We start from the raw sequence: 21,676 nt of genomic DNA, 5'->3' as shown, positions 1-21,676 counted from the left end.
AGGCAGGGAGTTCCCAATGTGGTGCAGCAGAAACAAATCCGAGTAGTAACCATGAGGTTATGGGTTCGATCCCTGGCCTCACTCAGTGGTTTAAGGATCTGGTGTTGCTATGAGCTGTGGTATAGGTCACAGACATGGCTCAGATCTGACGTGGCTGTGATAGGCCAGTGGCTACAGCTCTGATTCAACCCTAGCCTGGAAACCTCCATATGCTGCAGATGCAGCCCTAAAAAGCAAAAAATAAAAAAAGTAAAACAGGCAGAAGAGCTGAACATTTTTCCAAAGAGGAAAAGCAGATGGCCAACAGGCATATGAGAAGATGCACATCACCACCAACCATCAGGGAAATGCACGTCAAAACCACAAAGAGATATCACCTCATACCTGTTAGAAGGGCTATTATCAGAAAGACAAGAAATAACAACTGTTGGTAAGAATGTGGAGAAAAGAGAACTCTGTGCACTGTTGGCAGGAATATAAATTGGTGCAGCCACCTTGGAAAACAGCATGGAGGTTCCTCAAAAAATTAAAAGTGGAACTATGATCCAACAATTCCACTTCTGGGTATTTAAAATGAAGGAAACAAAAACAACTTAAAAAGATATCTGTGCCCATGTTAACTGCAGCATTATTTACAACATCAAGACATGGAAACAACCTAAGTCCATTAATGGATAAGCAGATAAGGAAAATTTGGTACATATGCAATGGAATATATATAGTATTATCACAATACATACCACAATATATATTATCACAAATAATGTGTGATCTCACTTATATGTAGAATAAAAAAAAAAGACAAACCAGACTCATAGCTATAGAAAGCAGATTGGTAGTTGTCAGAGGTGGAGGTTGGGGTGGGTGAAATGAGTAAAGGTGGTCAGAAGGTACAAACTTACAATTATAAAGTAGACAAGTCCTAGGGAAAATACAAGATAAAAAAGCAAAAAGAATAGGCTATAAATATTTTAAGAGAGATCAAATTACCATAACGATGTTGTGTGTATAATGCTTTGCCATTAATATTGCACAATGTATCTAACCATTTACCCTAAGGAAAAAAAGCATCAAATAATTAATGGTATAATAGCATTTCAACAAAGTTGTAAAGAAAGTGTTAAATAGCTTTGAAGCTAGCAATTCATGTATACATTAAACAAAGCAAAACAAAACAATAAATTTCTATCTAAAGTAGTTAAGCTCATAGAAACAACACAGAATTATGATTTCCAGGGACTTATGGGAGGAGGAACTGGAAAGTTTTTAATAGACACAAAATTTCGGTTTTGCAAGATAAAAACGTTCACGAAAAAGAAGAAAAGAAAGATATACATATATGACATGACATGTGAGTTTTTAAAGAGCCTCCCTTCACAGATGATTCTTAATAGCAGATGTTGAAAACCACTGATTTAACTAGGGGGCAGAGGAGAATGATAGGCACAGATGACTGTAGCAACACAGTGGATTATCTACTCTGTTCTTGGTCCTCTTATGAGAAGTGGTCGTCCCCTGTCTTGTAGAGAGTGAATCGAATTTGATCTCTCATGTGTCCACTGTTACTCTCCAGTTTCTGCTCTTGGCTTCCTAGTTCTTTGTCAGCTCTATCCTTCCTTGGTGTTTGAATAACTCCTTGTTTTTTGGTGCACTGGTCATTTTGGATGAGACATACTCCTGTCAACCTAGGCCCCAAGGAACCGATATATGTTTGTACCACCTTGTCTAGCCTCCCAGTCAGGGCAGTGGAAAAACTGGGAAGACATCCTAGAAGCCAAGGGAAAAGAAGGAGTGGCCAATAAACGCTGTAGAACTGTGAAGGATGAGTTGAAAATGAGTCATGGAATGGAGAGCAAGTTCAGTAGAGACCTAAAAGTAGAAGATCACAGCGCATTGAAGAGTGGATGGACACTGAGAATACAGCCCTTTTGCGTAAACTATACTTTGAAGAAATATATGGGGGAGGGAGGAGACATTATATTTAGAATGGATAAGCAATAAGATCCTACTGTACAGCACAGGGAACTATATCCAAGCTCTTGGGAAGACCATGATGAAATATAACATAAGAAAAAGAAAGTCTATATACATATGACTGGGTCATTTTGCTGTATATCAGAAACTGGCACAAATTTGTAAGTCAACTATACTTTAATAAAAAAAAAAAAACAGTCCAATAGTTTGAAGGGGAGGCAAGGACAAAAAAATTAGTTTCCCTTTTTACAAAATGAAGAGCATGTTTGCTTGCTGAGGAGAAGGAGCTAATTGGAGACATTCTTGAAGATACTGGAGATAGAGAGTAGGGACTGATGACCGATGGATCAGGATTTAGGAAAGTACACAGACAGATTCTAAAACGCACTGGCAAACTTAATCTTAAAAAGGAGGAATTCTTCTTCCCTCTAAATAAAAGGAGGATGGAAAGATGGATATGATTACACAGAAGTATTGAAGTAAAAGTATGTGAAGAAGGAATTTCTTTCTAATGACTTTTTAACCCTTTTGAAATAGGAAATGAGGTTTCTTTTTTCTTTTTTTTTTTAAGGGTGCAAAAAGGGTGAAACTTTAGTGAGCATTTACTGAATGCCAGGTGTTCCAGGAAGCGCTTTCATGATAATTAATATTTACTAAGCACCTACTATGTCCCAGATATTGTGTTAAGTAATTTATATGCATTATTTCATTTCATGTTGATGATCATCTTATAAGGAAGGTAGGAATATTATTCTCATTTTGCGGGCAAGAATTGAGGTTCAGAGAGGTTAAGGGACTTGCTTAAGTGCTGTCTGCAAGTGGTGAGCTAGGATTTTAAATGTGGGATTTAAATCCATGTCTGTGCAACAGAGAAGCATAGTTTTGTTTCTTTGTTGAGGTATAACCAATATACAATACACTGCACATATTTAAACAGTACAAGTGATGTTTCAGTGCATGTGAAACCGCCATTATAATCAAGATAATGAACATATTCATTGGCCCAAAAGTTCCTTTGTGTTGTTTATAGTGCCTTCATCCTATCTTCAACCAACCACAGGCCTTCTATCACTTTGTACTAGTCTGCAGTTCCTAGAATGTATGGTTCCTAGAATCATATAGTATGCTGTCCTTTTTTTTTTTTTTTAACTTTTTAGGGCCTCACTGGCTAGAGGTTGAATCAGAACTGCAGCTGCTGGCCACAGCCACAGCCACAGCCACACCAGATCCAAGCCACATCTACAACCTACACCACAGCTCATGGCAACATCAGATCCTTAACCTACTGAGTGAGGCCAGGGATTGAACCCCAGTTCTAAGGGATACTAGTCGGGTTTGTTACCACTGAGCTTTTTTCATTTAGCATCCTCATTCTGAGCTTCACCTATGTTGCATGCATGTCCATTCCTTTTCATTGCAGAGTAGTATTCCTCAGTGTGGCTATACCAGAATGTGTTTAATCTAGGAAATGAGGTTTCTTGTGGAGAGGAGTAAGGGGATGAGGAAGAAGAATCAAGGAGAAGTGGTAAGAGCTGGAGCATCTGCTGCAGGACACTTGAGTGGGAACTTACTGAGGTCAGTGAAAGGTCTGGCAAGCATCATGCAAGGGCAGCTGAAGAGGGAGTTGTGTGCCTTTACTGCCCCCAGTTAGCCTGGCTTCACAATCTCCTCCAGCAGGGTTGATCTTCCAGAAAAAAGAGTGTAGGTAGTGTGTGGCTAGAGTCATCTCTTTGGAGATATGACAGGAAATCAGAACTTTTAAGAAAATGAATAAATTGACCAGAGTAGCACTCAAGAGTATGAACACAAGATTGAGTCTGTATAGTTAAGGAAACTGTCAGTGAATTGACAGTCTGGAAGAACAGATCCTGGTAGTTTTAAAATAACAGTTTAGGGAAAAATGAGTTTAGGGAGGACAAGAAACTGAGCACTGGGAGCCTGACAAGAGCTATTGGCTGGCCTGACCCTGGAAATTACCAGGACCTGCCTGTACTTTGACATTATTCACTATCCCTGAGCTTGAGGTGGGAGCCAGCAGGTGGAAGGCTGACAGAGAGCAAGTGCCTGCTGAGGGCTCTGACGAGCACCAGTGGTAGGAGCTGCTGCTGGAATAAGAAGACAAAGTTTGCAGAGCCATTTCTCCTACACCCTGGTCATATGAACCCTTGATATTCAGTTCAATAGAGATTGCTGGTTTTGAAAAAAGAAGAATGCAAAAATTTCCTCAGGAAATGTAATAAGGTTAGAGGCCTAGAAACTTTTGTTGGGAACCTGAGCCAGATATAGAGATCTTGAACTGTGTGCAGCTTTCAGACGCTAGGTGAGCTGTGGGCTGCAGGGGGGAAAGGACTAAATCCAGCTCACAAAGATCTGAGTGAGCTACTCAAGGCTGTCAGAGGTCTACTGGAGTCCACACTTCAAGTCCTCACTCCATAAAGTAGTCCATTTATGACTAGTGTAGACAAATACTTCTAATATTGACCACATTTTATCTACTGTGTTTGCACAAAATTAGTTATTCTATTTTATTAGGGAAGGTAAAGAGTTGCTCTTAAATTTAACCATAGAAAAGGACTGTAGTGATCAGAAAACTGAAACAAAGCTAAAGCAATTGGCCTTTGAACTTTGCAAAAGTTTAGGTACCCTTAAGTCTCATATTAAAAAAAGACAAGCATAATGCCTCATAAAGTCAAGAATTTGGCAAAGAATCATTGAAGTACGGTGGTATCACTGCCTCAACTGCCACTAGAGGTCAGCACTGGACTCTCGAGGTGGTTCTTTAAGAAGAAAAACATTCTCTGAAACAGATGTCTCTCGTCACTTAAGGTTCCCCTTGTTATCTCATGCAGTCTGTCTTGAACCATGAATGCGACTGTGGATCCTAGACAACTGGAAAAAACAGTAACAGTTGCTGGGGTGAGCTGCTCAGATGTTCCACCTCCAAATGTGAGGAAATCTTAGGACGTGTAACGTGGCCCTCACAGGGCCCTGGGTGAGGACTTGGTAGTCAAAATACTTGAATTAGATACTACAGCAGCAGGTGTTTCAGAAATAATTACACAGCAGGGCTACTACTGGCATCATTATTTGCAGTTTGAAGTCATGGGGCCCCGACCTTGCTATTCTGTCCCTAGACTCTACACTAACCTTGGCCCAGGGGCTCCTGCTTCCTTGTGTCCCACTCAAAAGCTTACTGTAGTAAAGTGTCTTGTGAGGAGGAAAACTGAATCGAGTAGAAGTGTACAAAATAGCTGTGAAGGTTTGAGAGATTTGGGGGCTGATCAAAGGAAAAGAGACCACGATAAGAGCCAATAACACACAACAAGGTGTACTGGACAGGGCTTAAACAGGGTTGCATAAGAGGGGAAGTCCCTCAAGGCAGGAGCCCATCCAGAGCCCCATGACGTGGGGGTTACCATCATAAAGGGAAGGGGGCAAGTGAGCACCCAGGCAAGACAGAGGTGGAAAGGGGGCTTACGTATCTAAGTGCTGTTACTCAGAAGCACGGTGGGGAGTCTCTGAGCCAGAGAGTTCCAACGGGCCATAGCAGCTTGCAGTCTTAGAACCACAGGCTCTTGCTTACCAATGGCCAGCAGATGTGGGGTGAGTCTTGCAGATATATAAAGCGGAAAGGCTCTAAATGGCTAACAATCTGCTTGTTTGGGTTATTATTAAAAAATAACTGAAGGTGTGAAAATTTGAGTTTGGCACTGGCGGGCTTTTGAGCTAATGGGTCTCAGCCTGCAGTAAAGAAATAAACAAATTAGAGGTCAGTACACAGAGGCACTCTTTGGCTCACTTATATAACAGTGACAAAAAGCTCTTTGTGGAATTAACATAGAGTTGAACAAAGAGAATACAACATGAAAGATAACCAGGAATTTCTGAATCAGATGTTTCTGGTTATCACTGGCTAGACCACTCATACCAGTTCTCTCTCCTGTTGAGAACTAGAAAAACTGAAAGGAAAATTATATTTATATGTGCACGTCTTAAAAGCATTTGAGAGTAAAGAATTACTGCTGACTAGGTCATGATCAAAGAACAAGAGAAGCTGAGAGGCTAAGCATGGTGAGGAACAAGAGAAGCTGAGAGGCTGAGGAGGACTCAGAGAAGGGGGGAAAACCTGGACCCTGGACTAACAAGAATGAAAATGGTGCAATTTTATTTAGACCTCAAAGCACTGCACCCCAGGAGAAAGGGCAAAATGGAACAAACCGTCCGTGGTTGACACTTACTTTGGCAGTCCTCCAGAAACGACATCCCCTGGTGTTCATATCCCGGTGCACCCTCTTGAATCTGGGCTGGCTTTCTGGCCTGATTTAACTAAGAGAATGTGGCAGAAGGGATATTTAACCTAAATCTTGAAAAGGCCTAGCAGCTGCTACTTTTGCAAACTACTTTTGATAACATTTGAGAAATATGACTTCCCTGAGACCATCACGTTGTAAGGCCTCTCACCTAACCACATGGAGAAGCCACGTGGAGGAGAACAGAGTCCCGACCAGCACCAACTTACCAGCAGGTCAGTGAACCTATCCTGGAAGCAGATCCTTAGCTCCAGCTGAGGAGTCCTGGTCAAAACCAAACAGAGCAGAAAACTATCCCCACAAAGTTCTACCCAATCACAACATTATAGGCAAATAAATTAAAAAGATTGTTTTAATACTAAATTTTATTGTAACTTGTTACACAGAAATAGATAACTGAGAGACCAGTCTTGTATGGACTATAACTGAACTTTGAACCATCTGAGTGACTGAGAAAATCTCAATTCCTAATACCGGATGATACCAGTTTTGTTTAAGTGCCTCCAGACATCTGAAAGTAGGAAATAAAAATTCTTCCTGGTAAACATGTTCTCAGTCCTTCAATTATTCTTTAGAAGTTTTAAATATCTGGCACACAGAGAAAATCGAGGACACAAGACAAGACAATAATGAACAAGAATCAGCAGAAATGAGACAACAGAAACAGAACTCTGGAAAATTAGGTATTAGAGTTATCAGATACAGACATTAAAATATCTATGATCAAGAAGATAAAATACAGGATTGGGAATTTTCATAGAGAACTGAAAATTATGAAAAGGGACATTCCTGATGTTTTAAATGAACAGATACATTTTGCAACTAAAAATTACAACAACCAAATTCAAGAACTCAGAGCTAAGTTTTAACAGATTAGAGAGCTGACTGAATCATAGACCAGAAGAAAATAATGAGAAACAATTACAAGAAGACAAAAAACAATGCAAGAAAATAAAATACATAGAGGATCCATGAAGAAGGTCTTAACATTGTGCAACTGGAGTCTGAAAGAGTAGAAAGAGAAGGAGGAGAAAACTATTTGAAAACATAATGTATGTGACTTTTCCAGGCTCATGAATGTTATCAATTCATATATACCAGAAGCCCAATAAAAACCAAGCAGAATAAATAAAAATAAATCACTATAGGTAGTGATTTAAGCCCATCACAGAGAAAAAAATGCTGAAAAAAAAGATGGAAAGCTTCTACAGAAACCAGAAAAAAAGTGACAATTACCTTCAAAGAACAAAAATTAGGCTTACAGCAGATTTTTCAACAGAGATGATAAAATTCAGAAAACAATGAACAGAAATATGGATGAAAGAAGATAACTGATAGTCTACAATTCTATATCCAGAGAAAATAGCATTAAAAAAGGAAAATGAAATGAAGACTTTTTTTTTTTTTGTCTTTTTGCAATTTCTTGGGCCAATCCCGCAGCATATGGAGGTTCCCAGGCTAGGGGTCGAATCAGAGCTGCAGCCACCGGCCTATGCCAGAGCCACAGCAACGTGGGACCTGAGCTGCGTCTGCAACCTACACCACAGCTCACAGCAATGCTGGATCTCCAACCCACTAAGCAAGGCCAGGGATCGAACCCGCAACCTCATGGTTCCTAGTCGGATTCGTTAACCACTGAACCAAGACGGGAACTCCTGAAGACATTTTTAAGCTAAACAAAAACTGTAAGAATTAATCAGCAGCAGATCTATACTAACAGAGATACTAAAGAGCGTTCACAGTAGGAAAATGATGCTGATGGATAGTTAGAGATGCAGGGAATAACTAATGGCAACAAAATTAGAAAATATGTGAGTAAATGTTCACAAATACTAATTGTATGAAATATCATCATAGAGTTGACCCTTGAACAACATGGGTTTGAATTGCATGGGTCCACCTATATGTGGGTTTTTTTCCCCCAATATATACCATGGTACTACATGATCTGTGATTGGTTGAATCTGCAAATGTGGAGCCATGGATATGAAGAGCTAGCTATGAGACTTGAGCATCCACATATCTGGGTACACACAGAGGGTCTGAGAATTGATTTCCCATAGATACCAAGGGACAACTGTATACTAATTGTATTAAATAACAATTCTTGAGGGATTAAAAGATTAGAGAATTAAAGAATATACTATGAACAGCAGAAGTTGGGAGGGACTAGTTGTGTTAGTAGTCTAAGATTTTTATATTGTCTTGGAGGAAGACAAAAGTACATTGATATTACACTTTGATAAGTTAAAGATTTTCTAATCTCTAGGAGAACCCCAAAAGAAATAATAACAGAAAGTGGATTTTCCAAAGCATTAGAGGGAAAAAAAAGTAGAATAATGAAAAATAATCAACTAGCAAAAGCCAGGAAAGGAGAAGAAAGAAATGTATTGTAGATGGGACAAAAGAATATAATGAAGTCATAGATTTAACCTGAAATACATCAAAAACTAAATTAAAAATAAATATAGAGGAGTTCCAGCTGTGGCTCAGAGGTAATGAACACAACTAGTACCTTTTGAGGATGCGGGTTCAATCCCTGGCCTTGCTCAGTGGGTTAAATATTTGGGGCTGCCGTGAGCTGTTGTGTAGATCACAGATGTGGCTTGGATCTGGCGTGGCGGTGGCTGTGGTCAGCAGCTGTAGCTCCAATTCAACCCCTAGCCTGAGAACTTTCATATACTGCACATGTGGCCCTAAAAAGAAAAAAAAAAAGTGTAATGCTTCAATTGAAAGAAAAAGACTCTCAGTCACTGTGAATAAAAAAAAAAACCCAAACTATATGATGTTTACAAAAGACATATCTAATATATAAAAGGACACAGAAAATTTGAAAATAAAAGAGAAAAATATACTCTATGTATTAATTAGTCTAATAAAAAAAATCTAGTGTAGCTTTGTTAATATCAAAGTAAAGACAAAATATTACTAGGGCAAAGAGGCATATAACTTACCAGGAATATAACAGTTGTGAAATTGTATGCTTCTAAAGAACATGACCTAGGGAGTTCCCATCGTGGCGCAGTGGTTAATGAATCCGACTAGGTTCGATCCCTGGCCTTGCTCAGTGGGTTAAGGATCCAGCGTTGTCATGAGCTGTGGTGCAGGTTGCAGACGTGGCTCGGATCCCACGGTTGCTGTGGCTCTGGCGTAGGCCGGCGGCTACAGCTCCGATTAGACCCCTAGCCTGGGAACCTCCATATGCCATGAGAGCAGCCCAAAAATGCCAAAAAAAAAAAAAAAAAGGCCTAAACCAAAGAAAGCAAAAAAATGACAGAACTATAAAGGAGAAATATGCAAACCTACAGTCACAGTGGGAGATTTTAACCAAAACAAAAAAAGCAACGGAAATTTACTGATCTTATATATGAACAAAGCACCCAACAAGGACAGAATAAACATTCTTTAAAGTATACATGGAACATTTATAAAAATTGAGCATATAATGAGACATAAAGCAAATCTCAAATTTTGAAGGGCTTATATAGAATATGCTCTCTCACTGCAATGCAATAAGCTAGGGAGCAAAAATAAAAAGATAGCAAGAAAATTTCCATATGTTTGAAAATCAGGAGGCACAATTTAAAATAACTCATGGGTAAAATAAACCATAACTAAAATTAGGAAATACCTAGAACTGAATGTTTGATATTAAAATTTGTGGAATGTATAGTACTTAGAGGGAAATTTGTAGAATTAAATGCACATGTTAGAAAATTGAGTCCAGCAATAAATAAAAAAATACACAATTAAATTGAGTTTATCCCAGGAACATGAGCTTCATTTAACATTAAGAAATCAACCACACCAACAGACTAAAAGAAAAAAAATCTCCTCAACAGATGCAGAAAAGGCATTTAATACAATTCAACATTCAGTCACTTTCAGTGAATTAGTAAGAGAATAAGGAGAGAAGGATGCCTGCTTTAGTCATTCTTACTTAACATCATACTGGAAGTCTTAGCCAGGACAGTAAGACAGGGAAAATGTACATGATATATAAGAACTGAAATGAAAAAAGCAAGCATTATTTTCAGATTATATATGAAGAAAATGCCAAAGAACCTATAATTTAGTAAAATTAATAAATGAAAGCTCAGAAAAATTTCCTAAGCAGGAAATTTGTAGGATAAAAATATATTAAAAATCTTTTATATCTATAATAAATTAAGAAAAGCATTGTAATATTAAAACCACACAAAAAGTTAAGTTCCTAGAAATAAATCTCATAAAATATATGCAGAACCTATATGGTAAAATGATAAACTTTGAGTTCTAAGTATATCTACAATGTCAATCTCCAAATTAATCTACAGTCAAATGCAAATGCAATGAAAATCCCAATTGTGTGTGTGTGTGTGTGTGTGTGTGTGTGTGTGTGTAAGCTAATTCTAAAATTTGTGTGGAAATGTAGAGGGTCCAAAAGAGCTATAGAACTTCTGAAGAACAATAATACAGGAGAACTTGTTTAAGATACTAAGACAATTTAACAGTATCATATTTAAGACTGTTACTAGCCTAGAAGTAGTCACATTAACTAATGAAGCAGAATAGAGAGCCTAAAACATAGAAAAAGGATTTTATCTTTTTAACAAATGGTGCTAGGACAATTGCCTGTCACGTCTTTCCTTGAAACTATGCAATAACTCCCCCTCCCCTCCCCCACACCAGAGCAAGAGCTAAAGCCTTTGCAATGTTCTACAAGTTACATGATTTTGCTCCTCAGCACCTCCTCTTTTTTTTTGGCTGCGCCTGCAGCATATGGAAGCATATGGGCCGGGGATGAAACCTGCATTATAGAAGCCACCCTAGCTGCGGCAGTGACAACACCGGATCCTTAACCAGCTACAGCACAAGAGAACTCCTGGTGCTAGGATAATTAGATACTCATATTTTAAAAGTAAGACTGTATGTATACTTTCTACTACACTAAAAATATCAACAACCAATGGATCATTGACTCCCACATGAAAGGCAAATCTATAAAGATTTTAGAATTAAAAGAGTTTATAGGACAGGATCTTCCCCAATTCAGGAAAAGATTCATTCAATTAATGAAAATTAAGAATTTCTGTTCTTCAAAAGATTCCATACAGAAGCTAACAACAACAAAAAGGCCCTAGAAATGGAGAATATATATGTAATACATAAAACTGACAAAGGATTCATACATAGAATACTATACATATTTTTTAAATCCTACAAATTGAACAATCAAACTAAAAACTGGTAAATGATCAACATGCACTTAAATAGAGGATATCCAAACAACATATATATCAGGCTGTAATCGAGAAAATGCAAATTAAACACAAAAAGAGACAGACTGACACACACACACACAAACCATCAGACTGTCAAGCATTAAAATGCCTGTCGATACTGAACGTCAGGGAGATGTGCATTGGAACCCGTGTACTGGTTTCTTATATTTCACCTGGGTGTTGCCTGAGTGCAAGGGGGCACGAGTTCCACTGATCCTCCCCTATGAAGACATATATCAAGTTTCATGTTTGCAATACATGCCATATATCTGAAGTACTTAGCTAGAGTTTGTTTTCACCTGAAGTTCATTTTCCTAGCTACCACCAGGCTCCTTCCCATTACAGCCATTTTTTCCCCTAGAAATAATAGTCTATATCTAATATGAGATCAGGTTTTTCTTTTCCTGTCTTTGTGGGGGGGGGGGTGGGTGCGGAGGGCTACCTTTGCTGTATATGATGCTGGTTCGGCCATTAGGGCAGTTTTAAAGGTTCTAGATGTAGGAATGCCTTACCTTCCCACTTCTACTTTCTTTTGGGACATGGAGGGGGCAATAAATTTTGTGGCTGAGGGAGTTTAGTAGAAAGTCACAGAGCAATGGGGAAATCTCCAAAATGGCAAGCAACAGAAGGTAATTGGAAAAGGCAGCTAAAAATGTGCTGAGTGGGATAAGGGGGCTACAAACACAGCTGTGCCACAGTGGAACTTAACTCCCTGAAGCTCAGGGGCCAGCCTTTACAAAGAAGGTCTCCTCTGGCATTCCAACACCATGGAGATAGATCTGGCTGTGAGCTGGGGCAACATGGTCAGAATTGGGTCTTAGGTGATTCGCAGACTGGTAAGTAAATCTCACCTGAGTGTTACATGGTAGAGGAAGAGAACTGGGCATTACAATTGCTGGAATTATTCCACTGCCTCGAAATAGGTAGATCTTAGGAGTCTTGGTAATTATAACTATAAATCCATGTTTACATTATCTGCCACTCACTGAATTCACTATGCACTTCAGTTGACAGTTGTCACTGGATTCTGAAGTGGAAATCAGAGGCACTGATGCTATTTCTAATATTAGTTAGAGCCATACCAGATTAACAGTGGCTAAGAGTATAGAGAGATTTGGAATTAAAGACTTATATTCTGGTTGAACATTACATCACTTTTAGGTATAAAATGAGAAATTGTAAGAAAGATCTTTAAAATGAATAGGCAATGTTACATTTGAATGTACTCCAAGCACCTCTCCTTTCACCCTAAAATTCATATGTGTTTTCCTGCTGTATAGATAATACCCAAGGGGGTGGGGTGATCGATCAATTACCTCTTTGAAGAATTGTGTAACTTTGGCAGCTGCCTCTGCTGGCCATATTTCCTGAGGATTCCTCAGAGCCAAGAGCATCTGTGCCAAGAGGAGTCAAAATGCTGCTGACGACCAGGAATTGGATTTGATACAAATGGAGGTGCTCCAGCCTCTCTGAACTTGCCAACTCCATTGTTAGAGGCATGTGATAAATGAGTGAGTGCATCTGCCCTTGTGAGCTGACAAAGATCCAAGCTGCTTAAAATATGGCAGACTCCTCTGGCTAGGTCTTGGACAGTGTGCATCAGTTCTACAACTGAAGCCTAGAAATAAAGAGGCATTTTCCAGGGATTTTTTTTTTCTTTCAGGGGAGAAGTAACAGCCTTGCATTTGGTTGGCCTGGACATGATTTCTGAAAGCAGAAGGGGAAAATGCTGCAATTTTATTCCAGGGCACAGAGTGAGAATTCCAGGAAGACTGAGCCCTTATAATTAATGTGTTTAAAAAATTCACTTTAGGCTTTTTGATGATGATGTATTTATTAAAGTTTGAGGACTTCTTTCTTCCTTCTTCCCCTCTCTAATTTGGTACTGGGTCATTTAAGGGAACAAACTCTAAACTTTCAGTTATTAAAAGAGCATAAAATTTGTATCTAGAGCTTAGAAATGCTTAGAAAAGGAAAATACACAAATAATAAGTGTATCTTCTTATAACAAGAAAAAACAAAGAATCACCTATGAACCATCTATGATCACAGCTGCTGTTACAACCTTTCATTTTCTCTTTATTTCTACTTATTTTTCTGCTTTATTTTCCCTATATAAAGACATATACACAACTACCTGTGTGTGTACAAGCATGTATGCATGTGTGTGTGCACATTCGCACGTGTGCATGTGTTAAGGTCACTAAAGATTTCTCTATCACTAAACCCAGAGATAACGTCTTAGTCCTCATTTGTACATGACCTGTCAATGACATCTACACAGGTGACCACTCTCTTCCTTGAAATACTTCGTTTGCTTGGATCCCAAGATTCCATATTCTCCAGATTTTTCCTTCTGCATCACTGGTCTGTCTTTCATCTCCTTCGTAGGTCCTTCTTTCCGAAAGTTCAGTCCTTGGACTTATCTTAGATGTACTCACTTGGGAATCTTTTCAAGTTCAATGGCCCTAGACACCATCCACCTGCTAAGAATTCCCAGATGAACATCTCCCAGAGTAATTCTTGTCTGCACTCAAGGCTCATATATCTGTCTACCTCCATCACACTTGTGAGTCTAATAGGTACCTCAAAGGTGTCCAAAATAAAACTCTAAATCCTAGCAAACTATTCCCTACTACCAAAAAAGAAAAAAATCTCTTGCCAACTCATTAAATAGAAACTCCAAAATTCCAGTTGCTCAGGCCAAAACTTTATTGCCATCCCTGTTTTCCTCTTTGTCACCAGCTAGACCTCAATATATATCCAGAATCCAATCACTTCTAACTAACCATCTATTACCACACTGGTCCAAACCACTATGAACTTCCCCTAAAAGAATCTCTTACTTTTGCCTTTGTCCTCTACAAGACTGAGTGAGCCTTTGAAAACTAAAGTCAGATCATAATACTTTTCTTCTCCAAACACCCCAGTCGCTTCCCATACCATCCAGACCAAAGCCAAGGTCTTTACACTATCTTATTAACATTTTTGTGCCTTATATTTTTAACTCAAAAATATGCAGGAAGCAGCTTAGCGCTCCAGGTTAGATTGTCTATGTTCAGATCCTGGCTCTCACTATTATAAGTATGACATTGGGCAAGTTACTTAACTTCTCAGTGGCTAAACTTCCTCATCTGTAAAATGGGATTATTATAATACCAATATCATAGACTTACGGTGAAGATTAATGAATTAATATTTATAACATGCTTCCAATAGTACTAGCATGTAGCAGACATTATAAATGTTTTTTAGAATGACAAAATATGCATTTTGTGTCTTTAGCACAAGATTTCATTGCAAATTTTGCACATAAAAGAACATGTCTTTAATAACAATTGTAGATAGCACAAACATCTCTCAAAGGATAAAAATGTTTTGGTTAAACAAATTTAAAATGAACATCATCATTTTATTCTTTTTGTTATTCTGAGTTCAGAGTTAGAATGGATTTTACACAATGATTTACGCTTTTAAGTTTTTTTGGTACTTTTTAAGCATCCCAATGCTAATCTGCTTTATTACTCATCTACTTCCTAACCAGCAACACTTTAATTCCTAAAATAGGTGTGATTTTTTTCATTTATTATATAGACTGGCTTTTAAGATATACTTTACTTTTCCTCAACTTACGGCTTTTTATTGTTGCATTAAAATGAAATAAAACAATAAAAATAAACAAAAGTTTAAGGTGCATTCCTACATATGAGCACAGTAAGGAGAATAAGTCATGGAATTCCCAGTAGAAATTCATAAAATTTATTGACTTTGTAGAGAAAAAATACTACACACTCAGTACTGAACATGGCTTTAATCAATTCAAATCAATCTACAGAAGGAAGTGAGGGAAAGGGCCCCTAGCCAGAGCCTGGCTATCATAGCTCAGTTCTTAATTTTCACACTTAATTTTCAGTTTTCTAAATACTTGATTATAACTGAAGAACAAGTAATACTCACAAATCACTCCCCTTCCCCCCCCCAACACACCCCTGCAACACAGCACTCATACCCTTCTGCAATTGCTTTATGACTCACAGAGGAGAGAGGGCCTTGTACTCACAAGTGAATTTCTACAGATTATTTAAAGTGGGAAGACCTATTCAAAAAGAGGTCAAAGACACATCTGAATTACAAGGTAAGTCAGAGTATTCATAAAAACAAAAGGGAGTTAGGATTTGTGAAAGGGTCATAAGGTTTATTCAAGGGTGTATAAGTCAGAGATTTTTTTTTTTTTTTGACAATTGCGTTTAAATTTTAGAATATGTGGTGTGAAATTTTGTTAATTCTGGAAAATTCCTCCAGTTCTAAATTGAATTTTGGGGTAAACTGGTCCCGTTGCTGGAACTCTTAAAGGCCTCTGCATGATGAGGTGAGCTACTGATGAGCTTCCAGGTAAAAACAAACTTCACTTATCTGCCAAGAGCAAAATGCCTCAGTCTCAACAACTATGCAACTACTGAGAATTTCCTTGAGGACATGAGGGGAGAAAAGATACTATTGTACTTGCACATTAGAAATAAGAGACAACATTTAACAAAAACTTGCTTAGTTAAATCAACGTTATCATGAAACATCATTTCATGGTACTTGCATGTATAAAGGAGGTACAAATGAATACTGCCTCTCTAAAATATCATAATTTTTATCAAATAACACTTTTCCTTACTTTTTTTTTAATTTTAAAAGAAAATTGGCCTTGAAACACCATCCAGACAAGAATCCAGATGACCCAGGTGCTGCTGAAAAGTTTAAAGAAATCAACAACGCCCACACCATACTAACTGACATGTCAAAGAGAAACATATACGACAAGTATGGCTCACTGGGACTCTATGTGGCCGAGCAATTTGGAGAGGAAAATGTTAATACCTACTTCATGCTATCAAGCTGGTGGGCAAAGGTGAATTGGATATTTTTTTCCCTCAAAAACAATTTCCTGGAAGATCATGATATTATTCACTCTTTTAGACTCTATCTCAAAGAAAGCCTAGCCTTAGTATATTACTAAACTCTTGTAAATAAAAGGAGATATTGCTTCAACTGAAAGGTGTTATTTAAGGATTGTTTTTGCTTTAGCTCATCAGATAATTATAAAATACAGTATGACTTTAAATACTTCTAGACGTTAATTATATTTGAATTTGAAGCTTCAGATTAATTCTGACTGCCCTCCCTACCCCCATAATGACTAATTAAGAACTGACTCATTGCTGAAAACCAAAAATAATTTATTAGTGTGACAACTTCTTAAAAACTATTATAGGACAAATTTAGCCATGTACTTTCCTATCTATAGCATAGGCTACATTAGCAAACACAATGTTGGGGAGAATGTGTGTTAATTATGTCACAGGCTCACTTGGAGCCTGCTGTGAGTAGTAGAGCAAGAAATGAGGGGGAAAAGGTGAGAATTAAGTAGTGGAGGACACTGAGTTGGAGAGAGAAAGAGAGGGAGAGAGGAAAAAAAAGTATTTGGTCAAGAAATAGGCAGCATTTTAAAGACAGTGCAATCACAATTGACTCTTGACAGTAAATTTTGTGTGATTTCTTAGGAATCCCTAGTACATGTATGTTTGATGATGGTTTATGTTTATTTATGAATATTAATATCCTTATCTTATAATAAAGGTATATTTATAGATGAATCATATATATAGTCCACCAGCATATCTTTGGACAGTTTATATATATACATGTGATAAGTTCATGGTTTACACATTTGGGGAAATCATATGAATTCACATTCACATGTGTTATAATTAATAACTTACATGAGTTGTAATTAATAATTTAAGAAACTAGAGATATCCAAAGAGGCAGGTGTTGTGTTCAGCATTTATTTTGCTACTTTCTTCCACTAAAATAAATCTTGCTAAATTGAAGAGTTTTATATACACAGGATGAGAGGGCATATGTTTTTGCACATAAGCATGAAGAGAGTGTTTTATAACCTAAAGCCTCACTTGCCTTCTCCAGTCCCCAGAATTCCTTTTTGTGGGGATAACTGCAATTTCCACTGAAACCCCCTTTCTTTATTGTTGAAGACTTGGGAGGGAGACAATTTCCTGCCAGGAGGATTTGGAACTTGGACTAAGACTATACATACTGCCAATGTCATTTATGATGATAGATTGAAAGTTCACATAAAATACAGGGTTTTGTGGGCTTGCTGGGGAACCTAACCTCCAGGTATGACACTATTTCCAGGGGAAGGTACATCTGGAGTTCTGGATAATTATAAACTAACACCTGAATGCATACTGGTGCCTACCTGTGTAAAAAGGAGAATAGGTTTCCTTGCCCAGGAAGTTGGCGAAATTGATCAAACTTCATACAGACAAGCAGAAGCTGTTCAGTAGTATAAGAGCTATAGAAAATAATTCCTGATGTGGCTCTTTTAAAAGGCTACAGGAGTTCCCTCTGTGGAACAGGGGGCTAATGATGGGGCTTGTCTCTGTGGAGGCGCTAGTTCTATCCCCAGCCCAGTGCAGCAGGTTAAGGATCAGTGTTGCTCCAGCTGTGGCGTAGGTCACAGCTCTGGCTAGGATTCCATCCCTGGCCCAGGAACCTCCATATGCCATGGGTATGGCCAAAAAAAGGAAAAAAAAAGGCTATAAAAAAAGTCTTCCTTCCCCTTCTGCTTGTGCCAGAGCCTAATTGCACAGTGCCCATTAGAGTGGCCTGACATGTAGAGATGATGTATTAAGTATGCACTGCACATATGAATCAGTGTACCAATTCAAAAATGTGCATTTTTAAAATAATGGACACCTGCTTATGTCTTGTACTGAACTAGGCACTGCAGGATGAGACAAGGTTATTTCTGCAATAGGCAAACAATCTAGTTAGAATAATTAAAGAATAAAACAATATATGAATTAAAGGAAAATTTCAGAGAGAAGAAAAAATACGGGAATGGAATATTAAAAGCAAGAAAGGACAAAAGTAGGTAAAGAAAGAAGGAACTTGTTGGACTGGGTGACTGAGAGGAATGTGGGGGTGGCAAGATGAGCTATCAATAGTTCTTCTTTGATGAGAATGATTCAGCACTCTTGGTTATTAGCTCATCTGACTTGTAGGAGTTACGTTTGTTGGTTCACTTATTGTTTTGATTGCTCTACTCTTAATAATGATCACCATGGCCTAAGAATCAAGAAGAAAATGTCAAAAAAAAAAAAAAGGTCATTCTTCATTACTTCGTCTGCAAGTCACTTACTCCTGCCTTAACTTACTGGACAAAACTTTATGAGGCATGTATTTCCAAGGAAACTAAGAGAGTCCTCCATGGAATACAGACAAGGGTGACTGTGTGGTCTGTGGGGTGACCTGTGATGTCTTCATGTCTTGAATGTACGCTGGGGGTTTCCCACACCCAACTACTACTCACCCTTGTTTTGCTTTGCCTTTGTTCTCCTAGACTCTGTTTGTCATCATTGGCCTCTTGACCGGCTGCTATTTTTGCTGCTGTCTGTGCTGCTGCTGCAACTGCTGTTGTGGACGCTGCCGGCCTAAATCATCGATGCCAGGAGAGGACTTCTATGTGTCCACAGAGGATCTTGAGGAGCAGATCAAGACCGACATGGAACAAGGTGGAGTAAGATGAGAGTAGAGTAGTAGGTATCCCTACATAGGCTGGCCAAGCACCAGGTTCTAGGGTGATGGTTATCACTAAAGTGAGAAATAACAACGAAATGGGGGAATTCCACATACTTTCACCTTTGGTACCTCTTTGGGAGAGGATGAAAGGACAGTTAACTTTACCAGCCACAGAGAAAAGCAGAATCTGACATTGTTAGAAAGAAGTCATGAAGCATGTTGATCAGAGAGCAAAGCCAGTACAATTCACAGTCTCATTACAAGAGACTGAGATGTGGGTTCAGGGAGATTTGGGTGAGAATCCCCAGTGGTAGGAGAACCAAGGTAGAACTTTCTCCCAGGAAAAGCATTTCAGCCTGCCACTTTAGGGTCTCTATTCAAATAGACGGGAATGGACATCATGAGACGCCAGCAACTCTTGACTTTTCTTCTTTTTGATTACTTGATGAAGAGTTTCGGGTAAAACTGGGGGAGGATAGTCTTTCTTCCCTGGAAATGGAGCTTCCTTCCAAATCCACACATTCAGCACTAGCCTCAAACCAGCATAAAGAATACTGTCCTATAGAAATAGGACTGTTTGCTTTGCTAAACCACTTCCACATGCCTATCAATGTGTATTTATGGCCATGATACATTACTTGATTGATCAAGTTCATTCTATCCAGCAATGATAAAGAAAAATATAAAGAAAGATAAAATCTCACAGAATTCATGACACCAGGAATACTTCATATTCTCTGGGAAATAACTTTGTTCAAACTGGAGTCAAACCTGCCAATGTCCTCTCTGTCTTGCAGTCATAACCCTACTGTCATTTTCTCCTGCAGAAAGCATCATTATCCTAGATAACAGACTATCACTAAGTCGCAAAGGAGCCTGGACAGCCAAATAAAAGAATTACTTGATAATTCAGACGATGTACTGTTGTGTCAGAATCAGGACTGTACTCTGATTCTTTTGATCACAATGAAGCATAAATTCTATGACATTAGAGCAGAGGCTGTTTAAAGGCTTCCACATACTTTTAATTCCCTATCAAATGTGATACTAAGTAATAACCAGTTATTACCTTCCTGACTCTAGCTTAAAGGAAGAGTCTTCAATCATGTGAATCATTCTTGGTCTTAGCCAATTTTAGGGCTCTAGGAAGTCAGAAAGGACAGAAGGGATCTTCCTGCAACTTGTGATCCCTTCCTATGGGGACCACTGTGTGGCCAGTCTACAGACAGGAGGTTTGCTCTCACTATTTTGTATTACTGCCCCTGGAGCCAAATTGTAGACTCCTAGTAAAATACAATTACAAATTCCTCTTGCTTTATTTGGGATATAAAAGGACAAATCTCACAATGGTACATACATACCAAAAAGAACAGGCAAGCTGTTACTCATAAATGGGTTAAACAGAGATACATATGTGTAAACTCCTCTTCTGGGAAGAGCCAGTGACCTTGGCATAACTTATTTAAGAATGATGAACCCAGTGCATTCATCCCATCTGCTCTTTTGAGGGAGATAAACTGTTCCTAGATCATGTCAGGGGTCGCTGGCCCCATCTCCTCTAACATCCATCAACCCAGTCCAGTCACAGACAGAAGCAAGGAAGGCGCAGTGAGATAGGAGAGTACTGTCATTGTCATACTGTGTGTCAACCTTAACTTTTCCTTGAGAGTGGGGAGAAAAAAAAACTAGGTAAATTGAACTCCGATATCTCAAACCCATTGTTTCACACTTCTCTGAACAGCCTCAAAGTCTTTCCTTTTTAAATTAGATAAAAGCTCCACCAGGTCATTTCAGCAGACCTTCTTTGCAGAAGATTTCTTTTCTGGAACAGAAATACACACTCGGTGCCAAATTCCACCCAGGTTTCCTTCCTGCAGAGTCACTGGTGATAAATCTATGTGCTTCTTACTGTTCTCAGTTCTGACACCCCAGAGTCACCAGCTCCATTGCAGAGGTCAGATTACAGACTAAGTAAATCAGGATCCCATTTGATTACATTCCTATTAGTCTTAACCAAAAGGAAAAGCTCTATCCTATTCTTAAATATATAAAAGCTCCTATGCAGAGTTAATCCAGATTTTCTAGGGCCTGGAACTTATACAATTTGGGCTGTCATTTTTAAGAAAAAGAATATAAAGTACAAATACAAAACCAGATATGAAAGTGAAGATTTCTTTAGAATGAAAAAGAAATTAAAAAATTGCAAAGCTTAAAAACTGATAAATATCTTAACTATCACAAAATACGAAAATAGCAATAGTTTAATTAACTACCTGTCACACCTTTATAATATATGCTTTCTGGGTGTATTTTCTTTTATTGCCTCATCACTTAATAACAGTTTCATAATATTTTCTGTAGGTAGAACAGAAAAATAATTGTATTTCCTCTTTCGTGTTCGTTCAAAATTTGTTTTTTATTTTTGGAAGATTAGAAAAGTTTCAGTTTTACAACTCATTGATAATGTCGTCAAACCTTTTAGGGATTGTTGTCAAATTTAACAAAACTCCTATCTGGTTTGTGTCATATATA

At 38.3% G+C, this 21,676-nt stretch overlaps 1 protein-coding gene across 1 annotated transcript in view; it reads left to right on the top strand.

Annotated features, from left to right (window-relative positions):
- Positions 1-21,676, top strand: part of DNAJC5B (DnaJ heat shock protein family (Hsp40) member C5 beta) — an 81,171-nt gene that overhangs the window by 44,896 nt on the left and 14,599 nt on the right. Inside the window, exons 4-5 of the mRNA XM_047782963.1 lie at positions 16,235-16,448; positions 18,966-19,137. Of these exons, the coding sequence (XP_047638919.1) occupies positions 16,235-16,448; positions 18,966-19,137 (386 nt within the window). The remainder of the gene's footprint in view (positions 1-16,234; positions 16,449-18,965; positions 19,138-21,676) is intronic.

This window comes from Phacochoerus africanus, chromosome 6 (assembly GCF_016906955.1).
Source record: "Phacochoerus africanus isolate WHEZ1 chromosome 6, ROS_Pafr_v1, whole genome shotgun sequence".
Taxonomy (NCBI): Eukaryota; Metazoa; Chordata; class Mammalia; order Artiodactyla; family Suidae; genus Phacochoerus; species Phacochoerus africanus.
Note: the sequence above shows the minus strand (reverse complement) of the source record. Positions and strands in the feature narration are given on the sequence as shown.